This window comes from Blastomyces gilchristii (genome assembly GCF_000003855.2).
Source record: "Blastomyces gilchristii SLH14081 genomic scaffold supercont1.8, whole genome shotgun sequence".
NCBI classification, from domain to species: Eukaryota; Fungi; Ascomycota; class Eurotiomycetes; order Onygenales; family Ajellomycetaceae; genus Blastomyces; species Blastomyces gilchristii.
The window spans coordinates 1,079,514-1,093,581 of record NW_003101675.1 but is presented as its reverse complement, the minus strand read 5'-3'; the positions used below and the strand labels follow the sequence as shown (position 1 = coordinate 1,093,581).

The 14,068-nt window shown below is 45.8% G+C and overlaps 6 protein-coding genes across 8 annotated transcripts; 3 read left to right on the top strand and 3 right to left on the bottom strand.

Annotated features, from left to right (window-relative positions):
* Positions 1 to 858: 858 nt before the first annotated feature.
* On the bottom strand, positions 859 to 5,468 carry BDBG_04903 (mitochondrial 37S ribosome protein domain-containing protein). Its single transcript, XM_002624993.2, has 2 exons — positions 4,868 to 5,468; positions 859 to 4,758 (listed from the first exon to the last, which is right to left on the bottom strand). The coding sequence occupies exons 1-2, from the start codon at positions 5,379 to 5,381 to the stop codon at positions 4,139 to 4,141; spliced, it is 1,134 nt and encodes a 377-aa protein (XP_002625039.1). The 5' UTR covers positions 5,382 to 5,468; the 3' UTR covers positions 859 to 4,138.
* On the top strand, positions 1,056 to 3,924 carry BDBG_04904 (uncharacterized protein). The gene is made up of 3 exons (XM_002624994.2): positions 1,056 to 1,822; positions 1,896 to 2,019; positions 2,089 to 3,924. The coding sequence occupies exons 1-3, from the start codon at positions 1,397 to 1,399 to the stop codon at positions 3,264 to 3,266; spliced, it is 1,728 nt and encodes a 575-aa protein (XP_002625040.1). The 5' UTR covers positions 1,056 to 1,396; the 3' UTR covers positions 3,267 to 3,924.
* A 104-nt stretch (positions 5,469 to 5,572) lies between the features above and the next one.
* Positions 5,573 to 7,213, top strand: BDBG_04902 (glycosyltransferase family 28). The gene is made up of 3 exons (XM_002624992.2): positions 5,573 to 6,095; positions 6,196 to 6,334; positions 6,418 to 7,213. Exons 1-3 carry the CDS (start codon positions 5,768 to 5,770, stop codon positions 6,551 to 6,553), a joined length of 603 nt encoding a protein of 200 aa, XP_002625038.1. The 5' UTR covers positions 5,573 to 5,767; the 3' UTR covers positions 6,554 to 7,213.
* BDBG_04900 lies at positions 7,151 to 12,207 on the bottom strand. 3 transcript variants are annotated; one of them, XM_031721894.1, is made up of 3 exons: positions 8,229 to 11,923; positions 8,098 to 8,139; positions 7,151 to 7,959 (listed from the first exon to the last, which is right to left on the bottom strand). In XM_031721894.1, exon 1 carries the CDS (start codon positions 11,650 to 11,652, stop codon positions 11,164 to 11,166), a length of 489 nt encoding a protein of 162 aa, XP_031578399.1. In that variant the 5' UTR covers positions 11,653 to 11,923; the 3' UTR covers positions 7,151 to 7,959; positions 8,098 to 8,139; positions 8,229 to 11,163. The 3 variants fall into 3 exon arrangements, with proteins under 3 accessions (XP_031578399.1, XP_031578398.1, XP_031578397.1); XM_031721893.1 differs by having other exon boundaries at positions 7,151 to 11,720; positions 11,821 to 12,207; XM_031721892.1 differs by having other exon boundaries at positions 7,151 to 12,207.
* Positions 7,217 to 10,736, top strand: BDBG_04901 (actin-like protein). The gene is made up of 3 exons (XM_002624991.2): positions 7,217 to 8,288; positions 8,372 to 8,686; positions 8,782 to 10,736. Exons 1-3 carry the CDS (start codon positions 7,521 to 7,523, stop codon positions 8,842 to 8,844), a joined length of 1,146 nt encoding a protein of 381 aa, XP_002625037.1. The 5' UTR covers positions 7,217 to 7,520; the 3' UTR covers positions 8,845 to 10,736.
* Positions 12,208 to 12,545: 338 nt separating the features above from the next.
* BDBG_04899 (uncharacterized protein) lies at positions 12,546 to 13,198 on the bottom strand. Its single transcript, XM_031721891.1, has one exon. It carries the CDS (start codon positions 12,924 to 12,926, stop codon positions 12,621 to 12,623), a length of 306 nt encoding a protein of 101 aa, XP_031578396.1. The 5' UTR covers positions 12,927 to 13,198; the 3' UTR covers positions 12,546 to 12,620.
* Between the last annotated feature and the right edge of the window lie 870 nt (positions 13,199 to 14,068).

Here is a 14,068-nt window from a genome sequence, read left to right as displayed (position 1 = left end):
GACTCTCTATTCCAGGTGGCAGCTTGAAAAGCTATTCTATGGCTCTATTCTCATACTATGTATGGAGAGATCATACTTAGCCTTCCTCCGTTTCAAAGGACTGTGGGTAATTAGCCTAGCTACCTACTCAGGGCCTAGCAAGCGGTCGAGCCTGAACACACCGGGGGATTCAAGATATGATATCCTTTTTTTTTTTTTTTTTTTTTTTTGTTCTCCGCTACTAGCTCCTTTATAAAGCATTGACATTGTTGAGTTTAAGTCCAGTGATTTTGACCTGTTACAAAACCCTTCAGTCAATGAAAAGGGGCCTCCTGGTTTGGCCTGATTGACCTGAGTGTCATGAATCTGTTCCAAGATTGACAATGTGTTCACTCTGCTGGGTATTGAACTGTTGTTCAGGAACACCTATCATCTACTCTTCATCTAGGTCCATGCTAATGGTTTTCGTGGGGCGCTGGTACATATATCTTTTGATTGTACATGTATTATTGTACATGATATAATGCAGGGTACCGAGAGCTAAGGGCTGGGTCGGTCACACTGCCAGATGTCATCGTGGATACGTTGGGAACAAACTACTCTCTGGGGGAAAAGATGTTGGCAAACTGCTCCTCAGTCAATTGTGAATAATGGCTCAACAAAACAGAAACAGAACCTCTGCTGTTTCCATTTCTCTTCTCTTTTTCTCTTAACTTGTATACGCACATAGGTACCTATGTGGCAAATAGTGAACTTCTTCTATTCATTCACTTCTTCTCTAGAATCTCTCTATTATTCTATTTAATGGATTATTATTCCTCAGTCTCTCTAGAATTTTGAGCATGAGTAGCTATATGAATTGCATCTTTTTTGGATGGTACTTCTATATTATATTTTAGAGTCACAGTCTACATTGCTTTCTCTTATCTTTTTCATCTGATTTTCTGTGTTATTCTCAGTGTTGTTGAATTCTACGCTTTTCTCCTCGCTACAGTGGTCACCATCACAACGGCATTCTTCTCCGGCCCAACAACCTTCAGTTGCTTTGTTTTGTTTAAACAAATTGAATATATCAAAACATTATTCACCTCTACACCGTGTGAATATTGTTCAAACCCCTCATCTTAAGATCTCAGTCTCTTTCAGTTTCTTCGTCTTCTTCTTCTTCCTTCTCATCTTCCTCCTCTTCTCTTTGCTCGAGCTTTCTGTTCTCAACTGCTTCGCTTAACTTTTCGCACACTTCCTCCTTTACTTGCTTTTCGTCTCCTCCAACTGTTATTTACTGTTTGGTGCTCTTGTTTGGCTTCTTCATTCAACTACTGTGTTTATTATTGCTTTGTGCGTGAAACTGATCATAACCTTGAACCTGTTTTCATTACCTATCTCAAAACTTCAGGAGGACAAACAGCAATTGACAATGCAACCTGAGTTTTGTATCACCCGCCCAAGCGGAGCTGTCACTGCACTTATTGCAGTCGACGAATTGCCTCCCTTTGTAACCATTCGTGGTGTTCCTCGCTGTCTAGGTCAAATCGACCATGCGAATGGGATGGAGAATCTGGGGACTGTGAACGCTCGTGGTCAGTTCTATACCATCGACGTCGCTGTCAATGGCAATACTCATGCCATTAATGCTGAAATGGCCAATGGAGAGTCCAATGCGGAAACGGCTATGGCACCCCAGTCTGCTATTACGATTGGTGGGGATGGAATCTTTCGTCAAGCTAGGGGTGTTGATGCTGTGATTTGGAACCCCAGTTCTGAGGAACGCACCATTATGGCGTGGAGAAACGGAGTAAACGACAACACTGTTGCCAACACTGGCCAGGAGCTCGTGAAGTTGGTGAGTAGATTCAACACTCCACTGTCGTCTCATGTCCTTCTTTTAAGCTAATAAGGGGGTAATAAACAAATAGGATGACACCCCATCCCGAAACATAGGGGCCGGGTCTCAGAATGTGAAAAACCCAAAAACCACTCCCAAAAAGGAGTATTGCTCTTACTGGATCCGTCGCGGGGAGTGTGACTATGCGCAGCAGGGTATGTTGATATTCCCAAACTCTTTTTTCCTTATTTCTTAACCATTTCAGTCGTATTAAGTAGTCACAGGATGTCTTTACAAGCACGATATGCCTAGAGATGCTGAAACCTTGGGACGCCTTGGGCTTCGTGATATCCCCCGCTGGTATCGTGAGAAGTATAAGGTCAAAAGCATCGTTGGGTCTGATGGAAACGACTCACGCACGATCGCTGGACGTAGCTGGAGGCAGACGGGCCCAATGGCACCAGTCCCAGTCCCTAGATTCGCGTTGCCTCCCCCAAGATTCAACGTAGGGGTCACTGAAGGAGAAGTTGCAAACGGTGCACTTAGCTACGCTCCAGTTGCTGGCGCGACTTTTGGTCCAAATGAGGCCCGATTTGCCCGTGAGATGGGAGTGCACATGATGCATCCTGCTATCCGCTCTTCTCTACCAGAAGAAATCAATAGGGGATTGTCCATGGCTGGTGACAAAGCAGTTTGGGGAGATTTCGGCCTTGTTTCACAGAGTTCTCAAGGCATGTTGGCAGGAACTCCTGTCCAGACTGTAGGCTGTAACAATGTGATGGATGTCATTCAGCGATCTGCTGTTCATGAGCCTGTTGGCTTCTGTGCACCCAGCCCTGCGGTTCCCACTGGGGTGAACACTATGGCTTTTGTCAACCCTGCAAACACTGCAGCAAACCAGCATCCGCACAGCCAGAACAATGGCTCTGGAACTCACTCCATCTGGGCTGTGACTAACCGCATCAACAATGACATGGCCTCCCGCCTCCTTCCTCCATTTAACTCCATGGCTGTGACTGGGCCGCAGCGACCAATGACTCCTGAACCACTTGCGACCCACAAGTTGAATCCCTCTGCTTTCAACAGCCCGTTCCCAGCTGAAGGCGCGATCCGCAACACGCCGGCTTCGACCACCTACAGCCATGCCGGACGCGTTTCCTCCTTCTCAACCCCTGTCCGCTCTCCGCCTCGCAGGCAAGCCTTCCGCTCTGCCAATTCCGCATGGGCAATGGAGCCTGTTCGTGGCACTGCAACACCTGGTCCTAATGAAAACACCACCGGTACTCGCGCCGCCCATTTCGGTGACATCGTCCGCTATGGCAGTCCCAACCCCTCTCTCAAGCCAATTGGGCACAACCAGAACGGTATGGATTGGCGTCAGCGCCGTATGAAGCAGATTGCAAAGAATGATCCCTTTGGACTTGGCCTCAATGACGGCACCAGCCGCCATGAACGCAACTAAAAGGTTTCTATCAGAGCAGAGCTTTCTTAAAGGCTACATTCCCTGCGCCTATCCTCCTCCCAACTGAGGTGATGGATTTTCGCTTCGCCCAATAATTCTTGGGTTTTGAGACCAGAGACGTCCTGAGTTTTTCTTTTCGATTCTTGATGTTGTTAAGTGAATGACAATTGCCCCCTGTCCCCTTATTTTCAAACAACCCCTTTGTAATTGTTTATTTTTTTCATTTTTTTCATTTTCATTTTTCTTTTTAATCATTCAATCAGGCCTTTTCCTTGGTGTACCCTTCGAAGTCAGATTCATGTACTGAGCACCTATATGTTCAGTCCACTGTATTGGATTTCTTGTGATATAATAGCGTTGGACCAAAGATATTGGGTCCCCCCTTCCCTTCGATGGCTGTGTTCCGCAAGCCTATAACCCACTGCACCTCTGTTTATTATCACTGAGGCGGAAAAAATATACCCCTGAAGATGCGTATGATTTTTTCTTTTTTTCTTTTACGATCAGCACAGGCATGTTTCTTTCTGTATTTAGTTAGGTTCAGCAGCACCCGCCCATTCCCGCGGCATTGAAAGATGGTGGCTCAGCTTGTTCCCCCCCCCTAAGATAGCGCTATTATATGAATTAAAAAAAGAAAAAAAAATTTGTCTCTTTTGGCTCCGGTCTTACAGTTCCCATTCTCCTAGAAAAAAATGGCGAATAATGAAAAGAATATGATACAATACTTCGTTAAAAATTTGAGCTGCAATACCACCAATAATGTACAGATTGCAAAACCATCTATTTGATGCAACCCTTTCAAAAAAAGGGGAAAAACAACACGGTAAAAAAAATTAACTCGAAACGAAGTGGATAAAGAAGCAAACAACCCATTAGCGTCGTCCAGAGAACGGTTTCCATGGGGCAGGAGCACTCCTAGCTCGTACGAGCACGGGTTCCTTTCCAGCATGCTCGTCTCCAGCACCCACCTGAAGGGCGGGGTTAAGAGCGGGAATGCTGTTGATCGCCTGTTGTATCACCTCGTTTCCATCAGTAATAGTAGCCTTCGCGGCTTCCGTGAGTCTTAGCCTCTCCCTCCTCTCCTGTAGCTGCTGTTTCCTCTCTTCTGTCATCGCCCATTCTTTGGGGAAGTTCAACTTTGTCTTCGGCTTGTGGTGGCGGAGGTCCAAGGGGACATCTGCGAAGGAGTCACCCTCCTTCGCCTCCTTGATCAAACTATCCACTAGATCGCCCAGGTATCGCTTGTTCTGGGCACGGGTGGGATAGTTTTCCGCTGACATGCGGATGAGGTCTTGGTCGGGGTTGTAGCGGGGACCGACCAATTTTAATAGCGTTATGCGCTGCTCTTCGGTAAGGTAGTTGGGGACTAAATCTTTCGAACAGAATTCGACGACGACCTTGGTTTCGGCTGGGTGTGTCTCTCCCATGTATGTGGTGTATCGGAATCGGAGGAGATGGGTCTCATCTGGTAGGGTGAAAGGCTTTGCATGATCTGGAAGGTGAGATAAAAATTAGTAATGTTGTGTAATTAGGCGCCACAAGGAGCCACCTGGTAGACAGCATGTAATCCAAGAAGAGAGAGTGGAAACTGAAAAACATACTGCTAAGCAATGGCATTTCCCATGCCGCAATTCGAGCGAATTCTCTTAACTCCCGGTGTTGTTCTAGCTCGTCGTATGCCATACTCGTCATTCCGTCCTGCATGTAAGGCTCAGAGTGAAGCCTGTGAATGTCGTCGTTAAAATAATCTTCAACATCCTCATTCCCACCCGTCCAGCCTATAAACGGGCCCGCTTCTTTATGGATTTCGTTCATCGTCTGCCCAAGACCTTGTTCGCGCAGCGTCTTGGCGAGTGTCGTGAACTCACGGTCGAATGTCTCTCGCTGGTCCGGAGCCATTGCATCATATTGAGCACGTTCCGATCCGTCAAGGAGGTCTGTAGAGTATTCGGGTACTTCGAGTAAATCATTTTGCTTCAGCTGGCTGGCATGGCTGAATGGCGCAAATTGCCGTTGTGGTCTGAAAGCATTGGGGCGTATCGCGCTCCGTTTTGGGGCTGTCTGTCTACAGAGGACCAAAGCGGCCCGGCCGATAGACGTCGTTACCGAAGCCATTGGGCCGAAATCGTAAACATATACCAGGTTTCCGTATCCGGAGATCCTTTCCGCAAGACTTAGGATATGAAATGAAGGTTAGTTGAACGATCCGAGGACAAGAAAGTTTTGGGCTGGTTCGCATAAACAATTCTCCGATGTTCCTCCAAAGAGGCAGTTGAACACTTTGTCTGTCCGGCGAAGTTCGCATCCTTGGAACTTCACAGCAACTCATGATTTCTGAAGAGACAGATTTCCTATTTCACATGTTATCAATAAACTGTGTCTCATGTTCTCTGCTTCCGCTCAGTCCATTATTCCCTAAGCAACATATTCTTCCGTTTCTGCAAATATCCATGCCCGCTGGCATCACATAGTGAAGAAGGGTTCCTTCGACATCAAGCTCTATGGCCTCTTCAAAGCAGGCGAAACTATGTTTTGTGACCGTCGGGGCTACAGCTCCATTCAATGCTCTTGTACAAGAGGTTCTTGGAGCACCGTTTCTGGAAGCGCTTAAGGCCAACAACTACACAGATCTTCGGATCCAATATGGGCAAATGGGAGCTGCCGCCTTCCAGGAATGTAAACAGCGGAGTGGGTCTATGGTTAAAGAGAAATATGGACTGAATTTAACAGGGTTCGACTTTAACTTGACTGGCCTCAAGAGTGAAATGCTCGCTGTCAAAGCTGACGGTAGCGCAAACAAGGCGGAGGGTTTAGTCGTCAGCCATGCTGGTAAGGCACTTTTTTTTTTTTTTTTTTTTTTTTTTTTTTGTTAACGGCGGCGCAGATTTAGACTGATGCAATTAACCACCATGTTCTGTACGGTTTGAAGGTTCGGGCACAATTCTTGAAGTCCTTCGCTTGGGAATACCCCTTATGGTGGTCCCAAACCCCCAGCTACTACACAATCACCAAGACGAACTAGCCAAACAGCTGGCAGTCAGCGGATATGTGATCCATGGCAAACTTGGGTATGGTTGATGAATTTTCTCTATTGCTGCTCAATGCAAAATGCGCTACATTTCCCTGAACGTTTGGCTAAGTCTGATTTTAGGAGCCTGGCAGAGTCCATGATGGGGTCAGAAATTTTTCGGCAGCGCATGCATGAATGGCCTCCAAGCATCAATCAAGCGCATGCCGGCAAGGGCCTTGCTGGAGTGATGGAAGACGAGCTCGGTTTTGTGGATTAATGGCACCTTCAACGTCGAACTATTCGAACTTAGAATCACTCGTTGGGGGCTCGTGATCAACCCTTGGATGGGGGATGTTTTTGACCTGTCAACCAATTTTGAGATATATATATATCCCGGTTATGGGTGAGAGATTGTGAGATGCATGCGTGTTTATATACGGTGATACCTCCCATTTGGCATTGTATGGCGTTAGAGCAGGCGTTACCCATTTTCATTATTATTATTACTACTATTATCGCTATCTTGTATGTTATTTACCTTTTCTAAGTGCTATCATTGCGCCTCTATCTAAATCGCCCGTACTCCCTCTGGGTCCTTACTAGATATCTAGACCCAGAGTAGAGGAGATGACGAAAGAGAGCCCATTAGATGTTCAGTGCCAAAGCCCAGTTATGGCTAACAACGCATCCAATACTCTCAACCTACTGTCGTTCATCCACCATTGACCAACGGGAGTCGAACACACATCTCCTTATGCCGAGATGGCATCCAGATAACTCGGCAATTGAGAACTTGGGGAATCCCAGCGTTTTGCATTCCCCGCAATAATAAAATGACATAAAAAAATAAACTTCATGCTGTAAACTCATTAGATCTGCAAAATATTTAACTTTCTTCTCAGTCTGTGACATTTTGGCTAGGCATTCTTGTTGCAGACCAGACAAATCAGAGGGAGCTGCGGCACCTTGGTCCAAGCTCCTAGTGTTGACCTCAGCCAAAAAATAATAACGAACCCCATGAATTGAATTGCGCTAATCGCCGAAACAGACAAAACTTCATTTCGGGGTGATCTCACCAATTTACACGCAATTCACACCATATTTCTATCATTTCCACGGTCATATCATTACTTAGACCTCACCCTACGGCCGGCTGCAGCCCCCATCCGCGAGTGCGTCAATCTCAACGTCTATCTACGAGCGCAACCCCTAACCTCCACCCTCAGCACAGACTCCTACGAACCATGGCAGAAACGACATTGCATAATGCACCTATAGTGCTTGACAATGGCAGTGGGACGATACGAGCTGGGTTCGCGGGCGAGGATCTTCCAAAATGCTATTTCCCCTCCTTCGTCGGTAGACCAAAACACCTCCGAGTCCTCGCCGGCGCGTTGGAGGGCGACGTATTTATTGGACAAAGAGCTCAAGAGCTACGAGGTCTCCTAAAAATTCGATACCCCCTTGAGCACGGAATTGTGACGGATTGGGATGACATGGAGAAGATTTGGCAGTGGGTTTATGAGGGGGAATTGAAGACGTTGAGCGAAGAGCATCCCGTCCTCTTGACCGAGCCCCCGCTGAATCCACGGACAAACCGAGACACGGCCGCCCAGATCCTATTTGAGCAATTTAATATACCCGCCCTTTACACGTCTATTCAGGCGGTGCTGTCACTCTATGCTTCGGGTCGAACAACAGGAATTGTGTTAGATTCTGGGGATGGTGTTTCTCATGCGGTTCCCGTCTATGAGGGCTTCGCTATGCCAAGTAGCATAAGAAGAATTGACGTTGCGGGCCGTGATGTTACAGAGTACTTACAGTTGCTCCTGCGGAAAAATGGCTATGTGTTCCATACGAGTGCTGAGAAAGAGGTGGTCAGAATGATCAAAGAGAAGACGGGATATGTGGCCTTGGATCCAAAGAGAGAGGAAAAAGACTGGTCGACAAACGTCTCGAAGGTGGACTCTAAAACTCAGGAATATACTCTTCCGGACGGGCACAAACTGAAGGTGAGCGTCACTCGACGTGCTTATACCCAACCACACTCTCTTTAAGGCACACTTTTTCTGATGAATTGGTTTGGGAATACTAGGTTGGAGCGGAACGGTTTCGAGCTCCCGAAATTCTTTTCGATCCTGAAATTATTGGTCTTGAATATCCTGGCGTTCATCAAATCGTCGTCGATGCGATCAATCGGACCGATATGGACCTGCGCAAGGCGCTCTTCGGCAATATTGTCCTTTCTGGCGGTTCAACTCTATGTCGAGGCTTCGGAGATAGATTGCTACATGAAGTTCAAAGATTGGCTGTTAAGGACATGAGAATCAAGATTTTTGCTCCCCCAGAACGGAAATACAGTACATGGATTGGAGGCAGTATCCTGGCTGGTCTAAGCACTTTCAGAAAGGTACGTTCCAAGTCCTCTCGTGGCACAACCTCCACGTTTTGTATACCTTACTTTCTCTTTTCAATAACGCTCACTGTGTATTTCATTTGCTATAGATGTGGGTCAGCATCGACGATTGGCACGAGAATCCGGATATAATTCACACAAAATTCAATTAGAGAAAAGAAATTTAAGGATGTTCTGCACTGTCATGTCAACAACATTCATCATTCCTCGCTGGACGAGTCATATTTGTGGATACGATACCCTCGGAGTAACTGCGCGGAAAAAGGGCCCAGGAATGAGATAAGGAAGAAGGAGACGGAGAAGAAGCACTTGCCCATGTATGTACAGTATCATACATCCATTTCTCATCCTGCATTTCAACTCTTTTACTCACATTCTGTTCTCTTTCTCTCATTTTTTTCTTTTACCCTCTCTCGACGTCATTATGGCTGCTCAGCGTTACCGTACTACGATAATTATTTTGGCCCTCCTTCTTCCCTCTCTTTCCTCGTTTTATCGAAATCTAGCACCGGGCCATGGAAGCGGATATGCACTGCCATTTCAGGCCTGAGGGGTTTCCTGGGTGATACCTAGTTTCCCGCTTCTACCCACATTGGCATGTCTTTCTTAATCACAGTATTCAAGCGTATCCCTGCCTTCCTACCCTGCATTATATCCACGCTTTGATGGTCTTGTTTCTCTGGGATAAATTAATCTTTCCTCAACGCTCGAGTCTACCGCTTTCTATGTTCATTTAAATTTCCAACCCATTTTCTTTCTTTTACTTCCTATTTCCCTTTTTTGCTTTGTCTTAACTTATTCGTCAGATTCCCAAGCAAATTTCTCTCTATCCTGTATATAGATTTTTCCTTTTTCTCACTACTAGTTACATGTTTCGAGCCGACTCGGCTGCTTTGTTTTAATGATTTCATCAGAAGAATCTAGGCCTTTTTTTTTATTGAAGAGTAGCAAAGAAGAAGAATATACTAATCAGGAAATTCGTTCGTTGAAATTACTTCATACGACGGGGAGGTCAAGTTTGGAGATTTTCTGCGAACAATTATTAAAAATTGGGGTTCCAGGCCCAAATGCAAAACGAGCTCACCGAGCCACACGATTGCCCCGATCCTTGGAAGCTTTCTGGCTTGTGTATCACGAATGAACTTTTTGGATATTTTTCAAGCAAGTTCAGTTTTAAGAGGGGGAATAAAAAACAAGGGGGAATAAAAACAAGGGTAAAAAGTAAATATTATAAGTTCCAACCCCTACGAGGTTTGGACTGGCTATGCTTCCCAAGTCACCACATTGTACGGACGTAGGGAGAGAAGAGAAAAGAAAAAAAGAAAAAAAAAATTTAAAACAAAAATGTTCCATATCGTAATATGGACAGGCGGTTTCTAGGGCTTTCCAGAAGTTGTGTTAAATAGCTTTGAACCCTATTCAGGGAAAATTCGTTCAGCCGGATTCGTTTTATTTAATTTTTATTTTTCTTTAATTTTTTTCATTTCATATTTCCAGCTGGCTGGATTAATTATTATACGTATATACTTGTGTGAAACTGGTCGTTCTTCAAAAGCCAAAAAACGGAGTTAAAGGGGCCTATATCCACTAGATAGATATAAACGGCGAGATGTGTGAGGCACGGCAAGGGAGATGAACTGTAGAGTGAGTAACAGATGGGTATCAATGGGCAACCAACTAAGTCTTCTATGGAACCGTTTTCGGGGGGGGGTTGGCTATTTGGATTTGGGAGTTAAATATGGAAATTCGTCCTGGCAAGTTCCCATGGTTCATTTAAAAAAGCGGCATTGGAAATCCTATCTTGGCATTCACTGTGTCTCTAATTCAACACAATAAAGAGTAAAATAAGTGTTTATATGAGTATGTCCCAGTCCCAGGCATTTTGACATTTTCGTTTTCATGAATAAAATGTGAATATGGATCCAACATGTAATATATGGAAACAAAGGTAGAAGTGGCAACAGCAAAATCATAGCAATAGCCCCGTGGTGGGGGAGGTAGCTGAGATTTAGAAACGGGAGTATTTTTTTTCTTTTTTTTTTTTTTTTAAATAAAAGAAGCATCCGACTCATGTGAAATATATACGCTGAGAAGAAGCGTATCTCCTCAGGGTCGAATATTCCTCTCTATGGACGATGAAAGGTCAACAACAAATATGATTCATGGCTCTCTATCGGGAATACCATCTCAGTAGGGAACAAAGTTGCTTCGGAATTGATGGAAAGTGAGTTATCCATGCTGAGGAGTAGAAGAAGCGGAACGAGGACGACGAAGAGGGTAGAAGGAAAATAAGAGGTGCTTTTTTGGATAGTTAATCAGTTAATCGTGGGTCTCGTAAGTCGTTGCGAAAAGAGTAATCAGGAATGAACATGTGTAAGGCCGCAGGAAGAGTGTGATAGACTTTAGAGATAATCAGATAAGATAGAAAGACGCCCCCCCCTTCTCGAAGAAAACAGCCATGTGGAGTCCTATCACGAGTAGGCCATAAACTTTCCCCACTGCGCTTCAAGACTCCTCCTTGTTGTATTCTTGAGCGGATCCGCGTCTATGGATTCAGTACTCGATGCGCTCTTCACGCTCCCTCCGCTGTATTTGCGCGACAGATCGAACCCCTCCGGTATTATCCTGTTTCCTGCGCCTCCCCTTCCTACGTGGAAAACGGGGGCGACCTCTTTCTCGCGTCGTAGTTGGCGTTCTAGCTCCTCGTCGAAACTAAATATGGCCTGTTCACCATAGCTGTGTACGTTGCCAGTGCCGCCACGGCCGGACGTGAAGCGATCCTGTGGCCGGTTATCTCGAAGGGTGGCCGGGGCCGTGTGAGTGACTGATTGGCCTGGTGCGGTTGTGGTGGTTTTCACAGAGACGACATTGCCTGCACCTCCGCGAGAAGTGTGCATGACAGGACGACTTGAGTGGGAGAGGGAGATGGAGGGATGAGGCTCAACCAGGCTGTAGGGCATGTTTGATATTTGGTTTTGGTGAAGCTATTGGTATTCTGAGAGTCTGGGTTATTCTGAAGCGCTGAAAACTTGAAATATAGGTGAGTGAGTTGCTTCAGATCGTGATATCCCTCTTAACACAGCGAAGGGTAACAGGTTTATTTATTATTATATTATAAATAGCCTTACACGAGGAGAATAGTCGGCAAATGAGGCGGGATATGAGAGCGAAGCCGAGCAAAATGACGAAAAGTATTATATAACAAGCTTTCGCGACGTTTCTAGATATTAGCTAATGATCCTAGGACAAACGGATGGGGGTGTCGCATTATATACTTTATTTTCATGCCAGATGCGCCTATGGATTTCCTATTTCCAGTGAGTGGCAATGCGGGGAAAGTTAAATTATTGCTCTTCTCTTCAGCATCCATTATGGATGTCTTCCAGGGTTGCTACAAAGGGTTTGGGCTCGGCTCGTCGGGCGACGGCAAAGGAGAATCATCCAGCACATCACAAGGCCCAGCCCCCTCAGGAGCCAGCGAGTTTGAGCGCAAAAAATAGAACAAACCAGGCACGAGTCACCCATGGAATGATTCAGTGAAAATTACATACGGTTCGTTGGGACTCGCGCTTTGCAGTTAACGGCTACTGGAGAGGCGTTTACTGACGCCATCAGCTAGCTACAGAGTAATTCTTGGGCTAAACACCGCGCTATTTGCGGGGCACTAAAGCGGCACGGGGGCTTGTTTCATTCATCAAACAAATGACGGTGAATACGCAGTAGGTCTCGTGGCTAGATTCTCTGGGGTCGTCGTCTCCAAGCTGCCAGCAAACTCGACAGGAACGCTGCTTTAGAGGCTATTCATCAGCTGATGGAGGCCGGTGTCCCATCCTCGTAACAAAAACAGGGGTTGGCGGCCAATCGCAAACACGGGGCTTTCAATCGACGGGAGGGATCAATGTTGCAGCGCAAGCCCCAAGGATCAGGATCAGCATGGCATGGGAAAGTACAGAAGTTCAGCACCAACTACGGAGTAGTAGTTATTAGGATATTCGACAGACATACAGGGTCCTCTTGAGGGGAAACTGTAAGCGGCTGGCTGTGCTCGAGCGCAAAGTTCTTGACCAGATAGATACGTTCCTTCATACAAAGATTGCCAACAACTATTTTTGGCATGGAAAAGGCAAATCAAAAGTAGCGACCGCGCTCCTATTAACCACCATATAATTGCTGATTGGAATCGGTCAGACACACCGGCCAGGGCCGAGAACGCCGAGGAAATGCTTTGCAACATGCAAAGCTCCTGCGATCACCGCTGATAAGTTTAGACTAAAATTATTTTACGACGGCCAAAGATGCACGGCTGACGTACATGGAACAAAAGGCATGATGCCCCCTGGAAGTTGTCTCTTGTCACGAGGATACGTTGTTGGACAAGTCGAGTTCTAAATGAAATCTACCTAGCGCAGCCGAAGAAATAACAACAGCGTCAACAACAACAGAGCAGGAATAGGAAGAATGCTCAAGAGTGCTATGCTAGTTCGGCACAATCCCTTTTTGGTGCCACGCATAGACCTGCATCATTCTAGGGACCGCCCTAGCCCTCGCTATTTCTCCAGTATCGACTTTGTAGCGGGAAAAAAATACCCTTTTTGAGCTTTGCGCCATTTTCATCAAACCCCGGTAATAATGAGCTCAAGTACTCTAGATTTGTCGCATGAACATAATAGCTAGCGGCAGCTCGTTCAATCTTCAATATAAGAACCAATTGGCAATGTACACGATCCGCCGGCGGTTGTCCACGAAGGGTAGGTACAACCACACCACACCACACCACACCAACCCACTCCCCCCCCTAAAAAAAAATAAAAAATAAAAAAATAAAAAATACATCATCATTGAAGGCCGAGGCCGATTATCCATTGCCGATGTTGCGACTAGGGAAAAAACTGACTGACTGACCTAGCGGTGAATTTTGCATGGGAAAACAGATGATGGAGAGACTCATGTCTATCTACTTCGTCCTAGTCGGAGCCCGAAGGCATCGCCTTCAACATATATCAATAAATGTGACACTGATTATTGCCAATGAGAAACCTAGGAGCCAAAATATATTGTTTGAAGCATCATTTACCTATATATTTTGTTATTTTTGCCTACCTTTACTCCCAAGGCCATTTTTTGACCCCCCTCGATTTTGCCTGTGCCATCAATTTGAAGCAAACACAACAAACAGTGCATAGACTATTCTGCCATCTCGCGCCGCCTTTTAACCTAACCTCCATCGCGCTTCTTCAATTTGGCGTCACTCGGACAGAAAGAAACACTCTTTTCTCGCTATAACGAAGATATACATGAACTTGGACGAGGCCCGTTGTTTCCCACGGCGTACAATTTGGAAGTCACCTTGACTTGTCCGTGTACTATTAGCAGCAC

What these genes read in the sequence shown, in the direction of transcription:
- BDBG_04904 (XM_002624994.2), top strand. Translation starts at nt 1,397, where the DNA reads ATGCAACCTGAGTTTTGTATCACCCGCCCAAGCGGAGCTGTCACTGCA. An exon ending in GCCAGGAGCTCGTGAAGTTG is followed by an intron (nt 1,823 to 1,895) that starts GTGAGTAGATTC and finishes ATAAACAAATAG; the next exon opens with GATGACACCCCATCCCGAAA. An exon ending in GTGTGACTATGCGCAGCAGG is followed by an intron (nt 2,020 to 2,088) that starts GTATGTTGATAT and finishes AAGTAGTCACAG; the next exon opens with GATGTCTTTACAAGCACGAT.
- BDBG_04901 (XM_002624991.2), top strand. Translation starts at nt 7,521, where the DNA reads ATGGCAGAAACGACATTGCATAATGCACCTATAGTGCTTGACAATGGC. An exon ending in CGGACGGGCACAAACTGAAG is followed by an intron (nt 8,289 to 8,371) that starts GTGAGCGTCACT and finishes TGGGAATACTAG; the next exon opens with GTTGGAGCGGAACGGTTTCG. An exon ending in GTCTAAGCACTTTCAGAAAG is followed by an intron (nt 8,687 to 8,781) that starts GTACGTTCCAAG and finishes CATTTGCTATAG; the next exon opens with ATGTGGGTCAGCATCGACGA.
- BDBG_04903 (XM_002624993.2), bottom strand. Translation starts at nt 5,381, where the DNA reads ATGGCTTCGGTAACGACGTCTATCGGCCGGGCCGCTTTGGTCCTCTGT. An exon ending in GGAAATGCCATTGCTTAGCA is followed by an intron (nt 4,759 to 4,867) that starts GTATGTTTTTCA and finishes CTCACCTTCCAG; the next exon opens with ATCATGCAAAGCCTTTCACC.
- BDBG_04899 (XM_031721891.1), bottom strand. Translation starts at nt 12,926, where the DNA reads ATGTTGCAAAGCATTTCCTCGGCGTTCTCGGCCCTGGCCGGTGTGTCT.
- BDBG_04902 (XM_002624992.2), top strand. Translation starts at nt 5,768, where the DNA reads ATGGCCTCTTCAAAGCAGGCGAAACTATGTTTTGTGACCGTCGGGGCT. An exon ending in TTTAGTCGTCAGCCATGCTG is followed by an intron (nt 6,096 to 6,195) that starts GTAAGGCACTTT and finishes TACGGTTTGAAG; the next exon opens with GTTCGGGCACAATTCTTGAA. An exon ending in GTGATCCATGGCAAACTTGG is followed by an intron (nt 6,335 to 6,417) that starts GTATGGTTGATG and finishes GTCTGATTTTAG; the next exon opens with GAGCCTGGCAGAGTCCATGA.
- BDBG_04900 (XM_031721892.1), bottom strand. Translation starts at nt 11,652, where the DNA reads ATGCCCTACAGCCTGGTTGAGCCTCATCCCTCCATCTCCCTCTCCCAC.